Below are 20,252 nucleotides of genomic sequence, written 5' to 3' on the forward strand. Positions count from 1 at the left end.
GAATGAATTAATAAAGTACTGAAATACAGATGATGCTCCAGACAGATAATTATGGGATGGACATAATGTGTGAAAAAGTGGATAAATCTTATCAAATGAGAGGTTTGGAGTGGTGTTGCCAAATGCATGACTTCAAAATGTTTTCATTCATTCAACCAGAATTTCCCCTAAGAATGAAATATTTAGGTATTGATAGCTAAATGCCATGCTCATGTGGACCCCATCAGGGAGTTTACCAGTGCAGAGGCTCAGGCCAAGTGTAACTTATTCAGCAGAATCCACAGAAGAGTAGCAAGAATGGCTGACATGTCTTGAGAATTGGGTTAATTCCACTGCCTGATGGGAACAGGGCAGCAAACTGGACACCAAACCGCAGATGGACTGCAGATGCAGTGAAGGAAGTCATTACAGTTTTGTGAAATTTGGGGCTGGCTTGACAAAGATGAAGCCTGATGGTTTAAGAACTGTATGTTCTTGGCAAAAGCATGGTGTTGCAGAATTTCACCAGCCATAGTGAAAAAAGGGGGGGGAAAGGGAATGGGAGGAGACTACAAAATTCATGATATGATGCATAAACTGTTAACTATCTATTAGCTTTGCATCTTTTGAGAGTCACCAGATTGAAGCACAGTATTTTAGATTTGGCTGGCAGATGGTGCACACAGACGTTGACTATGTTAGCATTTCATTTGAAACTAGTAGCAAGATTGCATAGGACTATCACAGCAATTTAACATTCATAGAGATTTTTAAACTTATCCCCAAATCTGGGTTAAACGTAGGGCTCTAATAACATTCTAAAGGCTTTGTTAATAGATCTGGAACTCATAGAACAGATTCACAAGACATAATAATTCCTCTAAAATGCCTACAGGGTAGTGTCAATGTCTTCTTTCCCTGCAACTATGGTTTATGCAAGAGTAAAGGGAAGAAAGACTAACCCAGGGGAGATGGCAGGTAGTGATGTTTCAATTTGTTTGAATGGGACTTCTCCATTTGCCACTCTTCTCACTTCCCTTTATGGTGTGGACCTTTAGTCACCACACCAGCTAGCCTTATAGGGTTCAAGCTACTCTGGTTGACATCATTCTAGCACTTCCTTTTTCAAATTCCAGTGAAACTATGTGCTTCCTGTCTTGTTTGACGCCCTGAAGAATACTGGCTGGTTAGTATCTAAATTTAGACTGGCAGCAGCATGTGCAGTTTTCACAGAAACAAAAACAGGTGACATTTCCAAGCCTCCCAAGAAAAGGGGAAAAACACTCAACCCTTCTGGGGTAAGGAAGCAAGGAGACCTTCTACAGTTACACAATGAGGAGAGGCCTGCTGGCAGGCTCAGAAAATGGGCCTACTCAAGCCTTTTCCTTAATGCCAGGAGGATGGCCTTGGGGGCGTCTCTAAACACATCCTAGATTCAGCTATGAAAGCCCGGGGAGCCGGAGCTCTGACACCTCCTTCCTCAGGGGGAGCTGTGAAGGCAGCTGCACCTCTTTGTCAAGCCACTGGTTTCAACTACAGGCACTAGGACAACCACGGAACCGGGTGGGCGAGGGGAGAAGCCGGACACCTTTCCCCGCCCCGCCCCCAGCGCGCAGGACTCCTCGCCCCTCCCCCGCCCCTCTCTGTGACCCCCGCCGGCTCAGCCTCCGGCGACCTGTTGGCAAGGCGCGTCACGTGACGCGGCCGGCCGCTCACTCCCCCCGCCTTCGGCGGGCCTCCTGTTGCGCCCGCCGGGCGGGTTCCACCACGTAACGCGCGGGCACCGCCCGCTCTTCCCTCCCGGAGCGAGGGAGGGCGGGCGTCGAAAGGAAAGGGAAGGAAAAAGGGGCGGGAGAGGGAGAAGGGGCGGCGCTCGAGTCACGTGACCCGGGGCAGCCCGGAAAGCTCCGAGGAGGAGCCTGGCGCCGCCATTTTCCTGCAGCTGCTTGTCCCTCTTACCCTGCCCGGCTCCAGCTGACCAGGGAAGGGGTGGGCTGAACTAAGGCGGGGGCAGCGGAGCGCCCGACACCGTGCCTGACCCCGCGGGTGACAGGAGCCGGTTCTTTCCCGGCGGGGTAGCAGCGCGCAGCCCTGAGCCCCGCCCCAGGCCAGCAGGCGGTGAAGGGAGCCGGTAGGGGTAGGGGGTGCGGTGGGGGGTGGGGGCCCTCCGGCTTTTGGGGGTCCCAGTCCCCGCCGGCTGTGGAACGGAAGGGGTGGCGGAGGCGCCGCAGAGATGTCCGGCCAGAGCTTGACGGACCGAATCACCGCCGCCCAGCACAGTGTCACCGGCTCCGCGGTATCCAAGACAGTATGCAAGGCCACGACCCACGAGATCATGGGGCCCAAGAAAAAGCACCTGGACTGTGAGTGAAGCCGACCGCTGCCCCCGCGCCTCGCGTCTTTCTCCTCAGCTCTTTCCTTACCCCCCTTTAGCTGCTTGTTCCCTCCCTGCGTCTCGTCTGGCACGGCGGGTCCTGAGCTCGTCCTAGCCGTGTTCTTTTTGCTTCCATCACACCTGCCTTCGCGGCTTCCGTTCCCTGTCTGAAAATCCCTGACAAGCCACTCCCCTACGGGTCCGGGGGGACCCTCGCTTCCCAGACGGGTGCGCGCCGCGGTGCCCATCACACGCGACCAACTTGCTTCCCCAACCAGCCTCTCGCCCCCCTGCCTCCTCCGTCTACTGCAGCTCTTTCATGCCACCCGTCCCGTGCTGCCTGGTCGCCCTCTCCGGAGCGGCTCCCGGCTGCCTCCGGCTCTCACCGCCCCATTGTTTCCCACTAGCCTTCTCCGGGTTTCCGTAAACGCCCGGTGGCGTGGACCCGGATCCCCTTTTCTCCGCAACCCCGAGGACTGCCTCCCCTGAAGTGATCACCACTTCCTTTGCTCCACTGGCCTCTGCTCCTGGCCCTTCCCTGCCTGAGTGTCTCTTCCACCTTTACGAACCCCCCATCTGGGTTACTTTTCTTTGCCTCTGTAGCTTCCGTTAATTTCCGTCGTCTCCTTTTAGTTTACGTTTCATACTCAATACCCGACTTTTATCCCAGATTACTTTATTCGTGGGAGTAGAAGTCAAGGGATTCCGTTTGGTGTAGGGAAAGCTTTGTAGAAAGTTGGGATTTTTAATTGCCTCTGGTGGCATGTAATCATTGTATTTTGGTGCTTTTGACGGGGATAGGATGTGAAGGTGAGGCATCCCCCCTGCCCCCCCGCCCCCCCCCGCCTTTTTTTGGTTCTAATGGGGGTATGCGAAAGGGTTTGCTGATACTGGTATCTTTTCCTGGAACTGTTAATCCTGGCTTTGAATTTAGAAGCTTGAGGCTGAAAGCGTAGACTATTGGAATTGAAAATGGATTAATACTCAAACCTACAACACACACATCTCTTTAAAATGGTGAAAAGATGTTTGATAATGCTTGAATTTGGACTCCGTTTTAATTTTATGCTGGCTGTCTTTTGGGGGACTAGCTTGTCTTAGACAGCGGAATGGTGCTCCATTCACTAACTTACGTACAATCACTAGACCTAACTCCTCCCAACTTTTTTCCAAACCTGGAAGCCACCTGTAATAATACCCTCCTTTTTCTTTCCTCTCATTTACCTCAAGGTGCAAAGCTCAGTGGCTTACTCAAGCTTTGGCTCAGTGGAGCTTTGACCCGAAACTTTTCAGTGAAAAATACGGAAATAGGCACAATAATTTCCTTTTTTTATATGGCCACTGGACACATTAGCCTGATTGACTTCATCCTCCATGCAAGTAACTTTGCTTTACTGACGGAAGCAGGAGTAAGCACGTCCTGAAAGGGAATTCACTGACAGGAGTCCTGTTTTGTTTTTTCATTTGGACTTTGGCTGAAAGGCTTGAACTTAAAAAAAAAAAAAAAGAAAAAGGTGCAGAATGAATTCTTCCAAGATACTTTGCCCAGGAAGTGCTGTTAGAACAAGTTATTGCTACAGACAAACCCATTATTCTTTGTGACTGTTTCCTTCTCTGTGGAAAAGTTTATACATATATCTATATCTATAGATATATCTATAGATATAGATATATATATATCTCATTACTGCTTGGTTCTTCTCTCTGATGAGTAAGTCCTGAAGGCTGCTTTTTAACTCTCAGCCCTTGCCTGTTTAGACAATGCAGAATATATTTAAATGGTGACATTTTTATAAACGGAAAATTCTTTAAAATGCATTGTGAAACTATAAGTGATTTTTTTTTTAATCTGATATTTGGAGTGGATATTTCTGTTCATTTCTCTTCAAATGACTACTTGGTGTGCTCTACCCAATCTTACAGTTTGCCCTAACACTGTGTCAATTCTTTTTTTTTTTTCTCTTTGATGATGAGGGTAGGTGAAGAAACTACTTGTGATTGGGAACTATTGTCCTCTTCCCTTACTTCAAAATGATAAATTATAGCAAGAATAGGTATAGTTTTTAAGGCTTTTGTCTTACTTCAAATGTAGCAGTTCTTTTAACACATTGCCAAAAAGGTCAGAAAATAGGCTAGGTAACGTCAGGATGGTGATATTTACTTGGGGTTTTATAAATGTTAACCTTTTTCTCTTGTAGAAGCTACTGTAGATGCTTCTATTACAAGAGGTTTTGGAGGGTACTCGATCACATTTGTAGTTCTTTTCCTCTATCACTGATGTATTTATAAGCTCCCACTTATTTAGAACTTGAATATTCCTGGTAATGTTTGATTAAAAAAATATCTGTGTAAATAAGGAGCCACTACTCTATTTTCAATGACGTTCTTAAAATAGTGATACTATTTTCCCTATGTTATTTAAAATGCACTTGTAACTACTTCTCCTTAATGAAATAAATTTATTTTAAGTACAGACTGACCAATGAGTGATTTTTTTAACCACCTTTCATCCCTTCCATACACACTTTAACATACTTTGAGGAAGTTGAAAAGACTTTCACAGACCGTTCTGTGTCTTGACACCCTGAATTTTAGGCTTTAATGTAATTTTTCCTCTTTCAGAAAATTTTCTTTCTAGTGAAGGCTTAGTTCTTTGGAGCCTTTTAATACCCCCCCCCCCCCAAACTATTGCCTTAGTTGAACCTAATGAAAACAATTTCATTTTTTAAGTGTTAGTATTTAACAAAAATATGCATAGGATTTTTTTTTCCTATAAGCTTTTAGAGTATAGATGTGGTTTCTGTCTATTTCCCCAATGTCTTTCCATGTTAGGAGTGATTATTATAATCAATGAATTATGGCTTAATTCATGCTACATTATACCTATACTTGTTTAAGAAAGATTTTTTGCTTTTCTTTTAGGTGTAAGTGGATAGTAGTGTTAATGAGTGTCCCTAGTGTGAAAAGAGTTGTCAAACTTGAAACATATTTGTAAAAATGAACATGACTTGCATTTTATTCCAGACCTCTGTGGCCATAATCAAGGTAGAATAGCAGCCATAAGGGTTCAAATATAAATTTGAAGCACTTTGGTTTGCCAGGTGCTTATTAACCATTATCTTATTTAATCCTTTTTCAGGGCTATAGGAGAGGCAAACCATATGGATACAAAGTAGTTTCTAACTCCAGATACAAAGTAGTTTCTAACTCTGTTTAAAGAAGGTGTGGAATGCTTAAAACTACCATAATGATTGAAGTATAGACAAAACAATTTTTCAAATAAATTTATTTATATTTCTAATTTATTGGGGTGACAATTGTTAGTAAAATTACATAGATTTCAGGTGTACAATTCTGGACAAAACAATTTTTAATTTTATAAATTCTTAATTAAAAAATTCTTAGCTGATTTCACAGTCTTTAGTCTTTTTTGATATGAATAATTTCCTTTATTTTGTACTAGTTCAATTTACTGTCCTTGGGCATTTACGTTTCGCGAAATGTAACATTTATGTTAATGGCTATAATGGCTTCACTTTTTTATCCATATTTATCTCAGTTAATTTCCAGGGACACTTCATTCCAACCACCATCTGCCTTACATTCTCTACAACAAAATCAAGGCTATGTTTTTATTAAGTATCTTCTATAAGCATATCTCTATGATAGATACAATGTAGGTATTTGTGTGTTGTGTACTGGATCTAGACCTGCCTAATTTAATTCGTGACTGTTTTGAATATATAGAAAGTGGAATTTGTGTTTGGGTTAGTGGTTTGTATAACCATTGGCAGGGGAGGGGTATATATATATACATATATATATATATATATATATATATGTGTATATATATATATATATATATATAAATATTGAAATGTACTAGAAATAATTACCCTTTTAAGCAAATGTATTGATTTTTAATATCTTAAGGACACCCAATGGGTGCTTTGTTTGCGTATTGTCAAGAAAGTATCTGTTAACTGGGATTTGATTTGCAAGAAGATGAGGAAGCTATTAAGTGGAATATCTGCCCCAAGGTGTCTCTTGTTTAGAAAAAAAAGTAACTGAGGCTTTCCAAATGGACCTTGTTTTACAGTTATTTTGTAGTTAATGTATAAGCTTACTGTTCTTTCCCATAAGAATTATCCATATGATTTCTATTTTCATTATTTGACCTATTCTGTCATTTAGCTGTTAATAGTTCTGAAATACAAAAAACAGTAGTGGAGTTACTAAAGTGGTAGTAGTAAGATTTGACTGTGTCAAATGACATCAAATGCCTGAGGTATATAGTCGAACTCCATAAATATATAAGATTTTTTTCTCCTTGATACGTATGTCTAATTATTTTTCTGAATAGTATGTATTTTAAAAGAGAAACTGAAGAGAACTTGACATATACTCATTTTGGTAGCTGCCTTATTTTGTAATTAGCAAATTTAAAAATATCTTTGTAAAGTAATAAGGTTTCGCTGGTGCACTTGGTTTAAATACTGTTAGACTTTACCCATTTTTTTATCCTTATAGCAATGCCTTTTATGTTTACTATGTATTTTATATATCCAAACATTAATTAAAGGTGTTTGAATTTAATTTAGAGTGCCAGATGAGACGTGAAACTTCATATGAAATGACTTGGCTTTTTTCCTCTCATTTGATTTATGAATCACTTGTATGAAATATTTAAGTGTTTTAAAAATACGTTATATTTATTATAAATATATTATATATTTAATATATATTAAAAATAACCTATTTTGTCAGAATTTAAATAAAATTGTTTATTTTGACCCTGATTGTCATTTAGACATTTAATGTGAAAGTTTGTCATAATGCGTAGAAAGTTGCTTCTATTCAGTTTTCTTCAGTTCCAAAGTGCTTAATTCCATGATTTCTCCCTTGAAATCAAAAGAAAAAAGAAACTTAAATGCTTTCTGGCAAGAGGTTAGAGCTCTACGAAGAAGGAGTAGGGTTAGACTTTCAAAGTAAAGGCTTAGTATTTGCTCTTCCTGTTCTTTTTAGTGGCTGAAGTGGCATTTCCGTTACTTTGTGTTTTGTCTCAGTATGTTCCTAGTAAAACTGCTTTATACATTTCTCTAGAGAATTGAAATTTTTGGATATGACCTATTAGAATTTTGTATGTCCATTGTGTATATGGTTCTTTTTATGGAGAATAGTTCCTGGGCAATTAGATTTTACTAATTGCCTTTAAAAGGAAATTTTCCTTTAAGAGGGAATTTTGATGAACCTACACCTTTGTTTTAAATATTATGTTCAGAGTTGTAACTTGCCAGGTAATCAGAATATTAAGGATTTCTTAAGTTATATTTGAATATAGTGGCAATACTCCCAGCTAGGCATGTTCTTTGTGCTTATACCTAGATTGATTTTATATTTATTTAACAAATATTTATTTGTGCTTATTTTGTACTGGGCAGTCACCATACTAAGCTTTACATTTATGAACTTATTTCTTTCAACAACTTTATGAGAGAAATTTTATTACTATAAAATAATAATTTTAGTGAAGAGGGAACTAAGGTACTGAAAAGCTCAGTAATTTGCCCAAGGTCACACAGCCAGAAAGAGGAGAACTGGGATTTAAATCGAGGTAGTCTAGCTATTAGATCTGTGCTTTCATCTCAGTGTGACTTTTTGCATAATGCTTTTCTAGTCCAGGAAATCAATAAACCATATTCATTTATTCATGGCGGTGGTTCTTCAAGTATGGTCCTGGGATTCCTAGGAGTCCCCAAGACACAGCATATCTGTGAGGTCAAAACTATATTTGTATGCTAAGACATTATTTGCCTTTTCCATTTTCATTCTTTCACAAATGTACAGTGGAGTTTTCCAGAGTCTATGTGATGTGTGGTATTGTAACAGATTGAATGTAGTAGCAGATACTGTGTTTCCCCAAAAATAAGACCTAGAGGACCATCAGCTCTAATACGTCTTTTGGAGAAAAATTAATATAAGACCCGGTCTTATTTTACTATAATATAAGACCGGGTATAATATAATAAAATATATAATATAAGACCAGGTCTTATGTTAATTTTTGCTCCAAAAGATGCATTAGAGCTGATGGTCCAGCTAGGTCTTATTTTTGGGGAAACACAGTATGGTATGAGCATCCAACTCTTTTCTATTAGGCCAGTAAGTAAAGAGTTTCGCAAAAATTGAAACAATACCACTGTTCTAAATTTTGGTTTTGGAAAATACAGTTATTTTTCATGGAAAATGTTAGCGTATGATGAGTTTAAAAAAAATGAATTAATATTTTAAATTTTCTTTAAATTTAAAATATTTAATTTAAAATTTTAATTTCTAATAGTAAATGTCAAAAGAGGAAAACCACGTAATTAAAAGCTCTCTGGGGTCCTCAATTTTTAACATTGTAAAGGTTCTGAGACTTAAAAAATGCAACTCAAAGGAAGAGGGTGTATTAGAAGATCTCAGAGAGAGGACCTAGACTTAAGGGGCCCTTTAAACTCTCACAGTAATTTTGGATTTGATTTGGTGGATAACAGTGACCCAACCATTGGAGGACTTTGAGCAAGAGATGTGGCATAATCCTTTGATTATGTCATACATTAAGTAGATTGGAAAGAATGTGTGTTGTGACTTGGAAAGAGGACTACTGGAGGCAAAAAGAGTCTAACAGTAATATCTAATTTTTTTCCCTTAAAGGCCTTAATAAAGCTCATCGTTAATTGGGACTCTTGATTCATTTTTCCTTCTTTTTTTGTTTTTTTGTTTTTTAAACTCATCTAAGCTATTACTTTTCTGTCAAGCAGATTAGGTTCCAATTGTGTCAAAATAAGTTCTTGACCCCCAAACTGTTAGCCTTTGCGTGTACCCATTCCTTAGCCCCAAAATATCTTCATCTCTGTCAAGACAGATTCATCCTTCTTTAAATTGTTTTTGGTAACATTCACATTTAAAGTAAATTCTTTCATAAAGACAATAATGAGTAGCTCCCACTGGTCCTTCCATTCAAACATTATCACTATTTAAAGTTATAATTTTGTTTAACTATAGTTCCTGTCATATTTTTATATATTTGGGGATTCTGTATGTTTTCTCTGTAGAGTAAGTACTGTTTTATATCTTTTTCCAAAATGCCTCATGAGTTATTCTGTGGGTGCTCATTAAATATTGAATGGTTATACATAATCTCCATCACAGCTCAGACTTTTCCATGAACAACTTTGGACGCAGTATAGAGATCTATTCTAGTAGACATTTAATAATATTTTAATGCTGTTTATCTTAGTTGCAGTGAATGGTAATTACCTGGTTAGAAAATTATATATGTAGTCCATCAGTAACATTGATAAAAACATTATACCAAGTTGCTGCTATGTGTTTCATGAAACCCATCAGGATTAAGAGGTCTAGTTTTGTTTAGATATTGTGTGGTGTTTCCCAAAATAACTGTTACAGAAAAGAAATTTTTTGGTTGCAGCTGCTCAGTTTGAAAACTATTAAAATGCAGGTTTCGAGGATATGTTCTTGAAAGTAGAAATGAATTTTAAGAAATAAACAGGAGACCAGAAATAGATTTGAAATGCTTATCAGAGCTGCTTCCATGTACAGCTTCAGGAGGTGCTGATCGCCTGGTAGTCTATGTGCAGCGAGCCTCCAGAGCATAACTGTGGCAGACTTCCTAAATTAGAGGTAAGGAGGGGTAAAGTACACTTAATAGATAGTCACAATGTAAAAGATAAGAAAGGACTTTTAGAATGAAGCCTTACAAGGTATGAGGCAAGGGTTGGAGTGGTAGTAGTGATAGTCATGATAGTAAGAACACTACACCTAGACCATCAGTTGATTCCAGGGCTAGTGGGAATTGCTCCAAGTTCTCTGTGAACACTGGAATTCCTGCAGTGATGTCTGAGATTGTGCTGGTATTTATAGTCATAAATTTACTACTTGAAACCACCCTAGGGGCCGTAATTTTACTCACGGGACGCTTCTTCCAAGCAGTGGTTGAGGAAGCCAGAAATACTTTCTAAAGTTCTTCCCTCACTAAACATTGCAGGTATACTTTACAAGTGACTTCATAAGGTATACTCAGTTGCTGTATTTTAATGTACATGTTTCTGCTGATTATATAGGTAATCTCGTGACTATAAGCCCTGAGAACAAGGTTCATGGTGTGTGTGTGTATGTTTAAAAACTATGTGCTGGTAATAGAGTCAGTTATTTTTTGGATACTTAAGAACTACAAATGTCCCATATTTTAGATACATCTAATATGCAGAAGTCTTACTGTAATTTAAATATATACCAAAAAGTAAACAGCAGGTGGTATTCACAACTGGAGGAGAGGATTGCCAGACTCTTGATATACTTGAAACAATTGTTTGCAGTAATTTAATTCATGCATGGCATTGAATGCTTTGAAATATTATTTAATCCAAAGTAATGTGAAAAAGGGGATTGTGATGCAAAGTGATAGTTTTTTTTCCTTTTTTTAAAGATTTTATTGGGGAAGGGGAACAGGACTTTATTGGGGAACAGTGTGTACGTCTAGGCCTTTTTTCAAAGTCAAGTTGTTGTCCTTTCAATCTTAGTTGTGGAGGGTGCCGTTCAGCTTCAAGTTGTTGTCCTTTCAGTCTTAGTTGTGGAGGGTGCCGTTCAGCTTCAAGTTGTTGTCCTTTCAGTCTTAGTTGTGGAGGGCGCAGCTCAGCTCCAGGTCCAGTTGCCGTTTTTTCCAGTTGCAGGGGGCGCTGCCCACCATCCCTTGTGGGACTCCAGTAGTTGAACCGGCAACCTTGTGGTTGAGAGCCCACTGGCCCATGTGGGAATCGAACTGGCAGCCTTCGGAGTTAGGAGCACAGAGCTCTAACCGCCTGAGCCACCGGGCCGGCCCATTTTTCCAATTTTTAAATTCAGATGTAATTCACGTAACATGGATTTTTCCTATTCTGGACATTTCATATAAATAGGATCTTAAAATATATGTCACCTTTTATGTCTGGCTTCTCTCACTTAGCATAGTATTTTTAAGTTCATCTATGTTGTAGCATGTAACAGTACTTCATTCTTTTTTGTAACCTAATACTCCCTTGTATAGATATACCATATTTTGTTTATCCATTCATCCATTGATGAACATTTGGATTGTTTACTCCTTGAAACCCACAAAGAATAATACTGCTGTGAACATTCGTGTACAAGTGTTTGTGTGAACATGTGTTTTCAGTTCTCTTGGGTATATATCTAGGAGAAGAATTACTGGATCATATAGTAATTACATGTTTAACTTTGGGAAGAATTACCAGACTGTTGTCAGTAGCAGCTGCACAATTTTACATTTTCAGTATCAATGTACGAAGGTTCCAATTTCTCCATTTTTGCCAACACTTGTTATTTTCAGGTTTTTAAAAAATGTAATTAAAAATTTTTGTTGTAGTTGTCCTCGTGGGTATTGGGTATTACGTTGTGTTTTTGGTTTGTGTGTCCCTGTAAATGGTATCTTGTGTTTTTGGTTTGTGTGTCCCTGTAAATGGTATCTTGTGTTTTTTGGTTTGTGTTTCCCTAATGACTAATGGTGTTGAGCATCTTTTTATGTGCTTATTGACCATTTGTTTATCTTTTTAAAAATGTCTATTCAGATCCTTTGCCCATTTTGAAATTTGGTTCTTTATATATTTGGGATGCTAGAAAAGTTCTTTATACATTTAAGATACTAGATCCTTATATGATTTACAAATATTTTTTTCTTACCCTGTGGCTTGTTTTCCCACTTTTTTGGTAGTGCCCTTTGATAAAACTTTTGAAGTTCAATTTTTCTATTTTTTCTCTGTGCTTTTGGTATGATATCTAAGAAACCATTGGTAATCCACAGTTAACACAGAGTTACACCTAAACTAAGAATTTGATAGGTTTTTAACTCTTTTAGGTTTGGACAGTTTTGAGTTAAATTTTGTACATAATGTGATGAGGCAAGGTGGTATTAAAGAAAATTAGGAATATTTGTGTTTTTCCCCCTTCTTTTGAAGTTGACATGGAGTACAATTCTACCTTTGTGTAATATGGAAATAGAGATTAGTGAAGGAGAAAAAAATTTCCTTTATCAGTCTACAGTATTTCGTGTAGTTCATTGACTGGTAAATGGAAATATTGGAGTCAAACATTCTTTCAACTGGATGGACCACTTAATCTAATCCAAAGTACATTTTTTAAGGTTCTCAATATGATCTTTTGAGTGTGAAGAGATAATACACAGTTGCATGAGTATCAGTAAGCAGTTACTTTGGTCCACACCAAATTGTGTGTGTGTGTGTGTGTGTGTGTGTGTGTGTGTTTCCATAGTATCTTGTACTTCATCATAATGACACCTTTCATATGTTGTAATTCTTTATAGTTCTATAATTAAATTGTTTATAGAGAGTTCTTGTGTGTTTTCTTTGCTATGCTAAATACGGCATATAGCAAGTATGCAATAAAGAGATGCTAAAAAATTAAGATGACGTTTTCATGGGTGGTATCTCGTGTTATCAAACAGTGCTTCAGGAGTTTTCATATAAAGGAAGAGGAAGATTGCTGCAGGAGTGACAGTTTTTGCTGTGAGTAGAGGTTGTTTGTTTAAACTTCTTTCCGTTTCCATGATCAAGTAAATTTTTATTCCATACTGATTGAAAATGTGAGAAATTATGGAAGTTGTGAAACAAACTTTCAGAATTACATTATATAAAATTAGGGCAATTTGACATACTGAAATATAATTTATTTCAGGACCTCCCTATTATTGGTATATTTGACTTCAAATGAATTTAAGCTAGTCAAATCTTGGGTGTTCTGCTTTTCTTTCTCTTATTACTATGATTATTTGCTTGTGTGTAGTTGTTAAAAGTGAATTCCATAGAGTCCTTGATTTTAGACTTCGTGTTATCTGTGGTATAACTGATAACAGAATGCTACAGGGCCTTGTTTGCTAAGTGCTTGTGTGTTTTAAGACATTGTCAGAACATTTAGAGTGCAAATAAAGATAGTCGGAAAGGAAGGATATGCCTGCAGTAGGCTATATTGAATGATCTGGGCATTGACCTTGATTGGCTTTTTCCTACTACCCACTTTAGCTATTCCCTTTCTCTCCTGGTCTTAGGACTGCGCTGCGTTGCCTATGAAAATCCAAAATTAATTTTGTTTGGAAAATGAAATGTATAGAAATCTTAATTCATCTGTGTACCTAAAGACTCAGTCGTTTATCATTTTATGTGACTCTTTCTTGGAGAAGGCCTGAGTGAAAAAAGAATTATAAGAGCAAATAATTTTTTATTTCATGTTATTTTAGTAAATTTCCCTAGGAAACTGTATTAAAATCTTTTGCTTGCTCTATGAGCAAGAATATGGGAAAAAAGTTCTGAGACTGAGTTGTTTAACGTTGGGCAGTACTGGCAAAAGTCCTGGTCAGAGGCAATAAGTGGGCTAAGGGAGCATGATCAAGGTCTAGAAAAGAATGTAAAGGTGGATGACACTTGACCCTTACCTTACAAGGAACGTGAGATCTAGTAGTGAAAATGTTTAAACAAATAATTATAATACATTGAGATAAATGCATAATACTTTTTACATAAAGTATCAAAGTAGGGACTGGAGTAGTTAATTTTAAAGTATGTTAGTGATGGCTTCATAGAGGAGGTAAACAGGAATTTTGAATAGTGATTTGCCAGATGGACAAAAGGGTTCCTCTTAAATAGATTAGCACATGCAGTGACATAGAGGCAAGAAAGAGCATTATTATGTGTTTAGGGAAGACTTGAAATAGTACTATATGGTGGAATGCAATGTATTAATGGGAGAAAAGGGAGATGAGGCTGGAGAGGGCAGCGCTTAAATGTCTTGTAGGGACGGACAGGAGTTATTCTTGATAGACTCTGGTTTCTTCACCCCTCCCCCCCATCCTCGTTTTAGAATCCCTTTCCTCCCATTTATTAGCTGCTTTCCTAGCTTTAGATGCCAGTGTTACGGAACTAGGAAAGTACTGTTTCCTTTTCCCAGGTAATTTGTGGTAGGGTTATTAAAAGGGATAGAAAGGAAGGACTACACAATCCAGTTGCCATTTGTGCAGGGAGCTAGATAAGCTTTGGCACTTGAAAGTGGACCTCTGAATATTGTTATACATGGTGATTTGCCTTGCTAAATAAAATCAGATCTACTGATCTCATGGCTTTTATGAGCTTGTCTGGAAATCGAGTTTTTTGAGTTCCAAATTTTTGAATGGACTTCAAGACAATATCTTATCTGATGATGGTCAGTATGACTAGAAAAGATTTGATAAATTAATAAGATTTTTGGATATGTTTGATTTATGTGATTTAACTATTAACATCTATTTATCTGCAAATAATACTTAATTATCAGTCATTCTTAGCTTAAAGCTGGATCTCTACCAAACAAGATGTTAGTTTTGAGGAAATTAATATGCTCATTACCGATTACATGTTGAGTGTCTATTATATAACCAAGTTACTGTGTTGAGAATGTTAAGAAATCTAAAAGTGAAATCACTGGCCATGTCCCCAGTCTAGTAGGGAAGATGACATATACAGGTATCTGTATTACCAGGCAAACGTGAGATAAGTTCACTGAAGATCTGAGGAGAGAGAAATACTGCTTTTGACAAGGGGGAGAACTGGGCCTTAAATGATAAGCAGTGAGGAGCTGAAGGCGTTTCAGGTGGAGGAAAGAGCATGAGCCAACATTTGTAGGTAGGAAGGCTGGAACTGTGTTTGGGGAACAGAGGAGTCTGTTTAACTAGAGAGGGTAAATGGGGTGCTTTGGCATTGGGGAAGGACAGGTTGGGGGTCAGGAGAAATACAGTTGGAGCAGTTGACCAGGGATAGGTTGTAGCGAGAGCATGGATATTAATCATATGCCCTTTAGGTACATCTCAGGTTGGACCATAATTAGAGCTGATTTTCAAAGTTGTATGAGGTGTGATCATAAAATACGGTGAATGTTTAAATTAAAAATAAATTTATTACGGTGAAAAGACACATGGCCATTAATCTCCCCGCAAAACACTCCCCCTCGCTTTGAACATACTTATGCCATCATTCTTGCCACTTTCTGAAGCAGTTCTGGAGTTCATTGTTTGATGAGGGAAGACAGCCGGACCCTTCTTTCCATCCCTCCTCACCTCACCTCCCTCCCCCAATTGGCCAAATGAGCCAAACCTAGCAAGCCATGGGTAGATAGCATTTGTAATTAAATTGCTCCCCTATTCCTCTGCAGAGTACATTCTTTTTCTCATAGCATCTTGTGCATGTTTCTCCTAAAAATAGGGATTCTGCTTTATTTATATCTTGGTGTCTAGTACTCGGAATATGCTTGATGCATAATAGTATCTTAGTAAATATTTAATACCTCTTTGAGGAAGATAATGGATTTAAAATACTGGGCTAGTGAACTATTTGGTCAATAGTCTTTCGTTTTATTTTTTTTAATTCTTGGATAGAATTAATCTTTATATTGAAACTACTCAGATATGATCTTGGTTTTTAGTTAGTTGGTCCACTTGATAAGTTCATAGTGTTCATGCTAGGATTATGAATTTGATACTTGAAAATCAGTGATGGCAGAAAGCCATTTCTTCCTGTCAGGAGATGGAAACCTTTTCAGAGAGAAGCTTACGCTTAAGCTGCTTCCTATCTTTGGATCTGTAGACTTAACCAGGAAGTGCTTTTTCTTTGACTCTGTTCTTCAGTTATGTTTTCCTAATTTAGTCAGTGACCAACCAAGAAGGTAGTGTAGCTGTTGAGGCCCTTTTAAATATAGTTTATCTTTTCTGCTTTTACTTAGAATGATTACATTTCTGGGGCAGATGACTAGAAAACTGCTATTATGTGTTCCTGTCATGTAAAATCATGTAAGCCCCCTACTCGCTTAAAACCTGGTGAGTTGAATTAGTTTGTTTTGTATAATAACATTCTTGGCTTTTAAAGCTTTGCTTATAAATTAAATCTTGTAGTTTCTGAGGCACTTGGAGATGGGGATGCCCAAAACTCTTGAAACTTGTTCCTTGTGAACTTGGGTTGAATTAATTTATAAGAAAAGCTTTAAAAGCCAAAAATTAATTTTTGCTCCAAAAGACGCCTTAGAGCTGATTGTCCGGGTAGGTCTTATTTTCGGGGAAACAGGGTAATATGATGTCTTCCTTATAGCCAGTCAACTTCAGTTTATTGTAGCCAGAATGAAGATAATGCCAATGAGCAGAGATGCTATAGCAGACAAGAGGTGTTTACTGTCTGTACCAAGTTTTAGATTTGTGAGGGCTATAAAGAGAATATGTGAATTTTAGAATTAATAGGGAAGTGATGATGACAAAACTCAGACCACTTGGAGTGAAGAGACAGAATTGAGAGAAAATACATATATGTGTCTTTATCCCTCCCTGTAGTGGAAAGATTACTGTTTTAAAGAATCCAGCTACAGTACAGCTATTAGTTTGTGTTACTTTAGATAGGAATTTAAATTTTTACAATGGAGCTAACAGCATCCCTTGCTTGTCACAAGGTTGTTATGATAATCAGAAGACTAAGGATCTGAAAGAACTTTGTAAAGTATAAAAAAATCCGCCTGTATAAAGATTTTGCCACTTTTTAAGATCAAGTGCAAGCAACTATGGTAACTCTTCCCAATTGAAGAAATTGGGGTTTATAAACCTTCTAAGGAAGGTTTTGCAGAAGTCATTGAGTTTGAGATGGTTTCATAATACTGTATTGGAAAAGTGATGGAGAAATAGTCTACTAAAATGAGAGAAAAACTTACCAATAAAATACACTAAGTAAAACTAACACTGATATTTGTAGTGGTGCTTTTAAGCTTACAAAGTACTCTAATACAATACATTGTGAAAATTAATTATTCCTATTTCTAAAATGGACAAATTGAAACTGGCTCATTAACATGCCTGAAGTCATAAAAGTAAATAGTGAATCTAGAATTCAGTAATAGAGCCTTTGCTCATTCTGATGTCACTTTATCCTGTTTGTTGTAATACAGCCCTAGCACATGGAAATGAATGGGGCCATGCATGGAAGTCGTGGTAGGATCGACTAGAGTAGAACTTTTGTAATGGTGAAATTAGTATCATCATCCTGACTGTTTGAAGCAGAGATTGCAAATGAGTAGCACTTAGGATAGACTATTAAATAAGTGTAAGTCAGAGAAGAGGTTTAGAAAGAAATGAATTTTAAAGGAATAGAAAGAGCAAAAACCAGACACTCTTTCTCTCCACCCCCTTCCAATCCCAGTCATTCTGGAAGGTATCCACTATAGCAGTGAAAACAAAAACTAGTTAATGTTCGCCACTATTTGTCAAGTGTGGAGGGATCATATTGAAAAGTCGTATTCAAAGTAGTGAGTCGCATTTTAGTTGGGTATAAGGCTTATTTGGGGAGCCTTTGTTAACACAGTAAAAGGGGGAAATTGGTGAAAGATTGGTATTTTAGAATGAAGGGAGAAAGGTGATTAAATTTTTCCTTGCTACTTTTTGTCTAGACCATTTAAGATTTATATTACGTTTTCATAAACAAGTGAAAGACAAGTTCTCTCAGAAATTTGAGGGACTCTTCAGATATCCATCCACAGACATACTGGATTTTGAAAAATTATGTGACATTGTCTTTCTGCTTAAATGTAGATACTTCCATGAAAGTTTCAACTGTTTTTATTCTTAGTCTTTTATTATTATTGTTATTGTAGTTACTAAAGGGAAGCAGAACTAAATTTAAAAACCATTGTAAATATTATATACTGTATATGTTAAGTGTTAAATTCATTATTTTTAAACTTTCTAGCAGCAGAGGTCTATTATCAAAATGCCTGGTATTGAGAAATATTTAAAGCCTATATTTAGGGGAAATAAATCCATAATTGTGCAGTGTACAAAGTAAGTTGTGATCATGTGGACTTTTAATAGAAGAATCTTCAAAATATTAAATGCTCTTAATTTTTTTCCTGTAATATACTTAGGTTGATGGCTTTTAAATTGAGTGAGTCAAATTATAACTTTATTTTGGAATTTAAATAACATTTACCAAATTCCCTATACTCGTGCATTCAAAAACATTTTTAAAAAGTTTTTTTTTTTTTTTTTTTTCCATATCAACATTTTTTTGATGGCCGAAGCTTGGATTTTTAGATTCAAACTGGTGGTGGTGATGTTTTTTTCCTTTAGTTAACATTATTGAGGCATAATTTACATCAAGTTTTTAAGTTAAAAAAATAATATCTTCACTTTAATTTTGGTAGCTCAATAAAGCAGATTTTAAAAAAATCTCAGGCAATATTATGCTTTTTAAGAAAGGCATCTGTCAGGATGAAATTATCAGGTTGTTTTTTTTTAATGCTAAGAAACGGAAACATGGGTCATAGAATTCATAAAAACAGGTAGTTGTATGCTTATGAAATGCAAGGATGAAGATTTTTTTGTTGAAATACTCCTAGTGATTATTCCTTTTTGTAGAAACTTAAAGGCTTAAGTTTAATTAGGAAAAATACTTTGGCTTTATTTTACGGTGGTGTATTAATAATATATTAATAATTGGTCATATTTTCTGTTTATAGAACATTATTTTAAAACTTAAAGCCATGTAGATATTTGGTGCTTACTATTTTTGGCTATATCTGTCATTACTTTTTATAGCAGTTCAAGAAAAGGTTTTTCAGAAATGGCTTTCACATGTTACCCATTGGCTTACCAGGGGGCTCCTGATGCCTACTTGTTACAGGTATAGCACTTTAATGAACTGTAGTAAATGGCTGGTGTAATTTTGACTCACTTAAAGCCAACAAATTGGTTTAATTGTGAAGCGTATGAATGAATAAATGAGATTCCCACTGTCTACTTACTATCTACATAAAACTAGAGGCTTTGCAGAATCATTAAGATTCCTGTTCTACATGACTGATTTGGCAAGGGTGAAGCAGCCGTGTGTGATGGAGAATGTGGGATGCCTCCATACTTCCCCACTGTGTGGGAGATGGTAGTTGATCAATTTGGTCAGTTCCATAGTCCTCCAGGCCACTGGTGACACACTACCATTGTTACTGTAATTTTCAAAAGTCTCCTTTATCCCAGACTCCTGATTATCATGTATTAATAGCAACCTACACCAAACACATGTCCCATCTATTCTTAAGTGCTAAGAAATCCTTAGCACTTAACCACCATGTATTTTTGTTCATTTGTTTACAGATTCTCTCTCCCCACTAGTAGATAAGTTTCATGATGGCAGGAGCTTTGTCTACTTTGTGTTTCTAACTCCTATTTGGAATATTAGAGTATGCAGTGAGTATTGTTGAATATGAAGGATTTATGTTTGTTCTTACTGAGGTTTGTAAAGATAGGGGAAGGTGGAATATAAAGATTTTGTTCCAGTTGCATTGGGAACATGAAACTTGTGTTTTCTGGCTGAAGTAGACTGGCAGAGAGGCTATCTGCAATCCATTTTTCTCTCTGACGAGGCAGAATTTAAATTAAGAGAAGACATAAAACTTCTTTTGGATTCCTACGTTTTAGACTTGGGCTTGGCTATTACAGAATAACATTAACCTAACTATGGGGAGGACTTTTTGCCTGTTTTCTCTTCTCCCCCCTGAACTTTATGAGTGGAGAAATAGGCTTTTATTTCACTTACAAATCTACAAATATTTGTACCATCATATCAACATATGTTTAAGGCACTATGCCACACATTGTGGAAGATAAAAGAAAACAGAAGATTCCTGAATTTATTTTAACAAAATAAAGAATGAGTCTTGATTGCTTAAAACAAAAATGGGACAGTCAGGTGAGAGTTGAGATTATGTTCCTGTTTTTTAACCATGAGATATATATTTGGACATAGAGGTGAAAGTTTCTAATATCTCCAAC

General features: G+C 37.3%; 1 protein-coding gene across 27 annotated transcripts in view; it reads left to right on the forward strand.

The window, feature by feature from the left end:
* The first annotated feature begins 1,868 nt into the window (after window positions 1–1,868).
* Window positions 1,869–20,252, forward strand: part of PICALM (phosphatidylinositol binding clathrin assembly protein) — a 90,766-nt gene continuing 72,382 nt past the window's right edge. For 12 of the 27 annotated variants that reach the window (XM_019739589.2, XM_019739574.2, XM_019739570.2 and 9 more), the window contains exon 1: window positions 1,870–2,342. In XM_019739589.2, the coding sequence (XP_019595148.2) occupies window positions 2,213–2,342 (130 nt within the window). In that variant the 5' untranslated portion in view covers window positions 1,870–2,212. Of the gene's footprint in view, window positions 2,343–20,252 lie in introns of all 27 variants that reach the window. The other 15 variants (XM_074335636.1, XM_019739580.2, XM_074335637.1 and 12 more) reach the window with 3 other exon arrangements.

This window comes from Rhinolophus sinicus, linkage group LG06 (assembly GCF_036562045.2).
Source record: "Rhinolophus sinicus isolate RSC01 linkage group LG06, ASM3656204v1, whole genome shotgun sequence".
Taxonomy (NCBI): domain Eukaryota; kingdom Metazoa; phylum Chordata; class Mammalia; order Chiroptera; family Rhinolophidae; genus Rhinolophus; species Rhinolophus sinicus.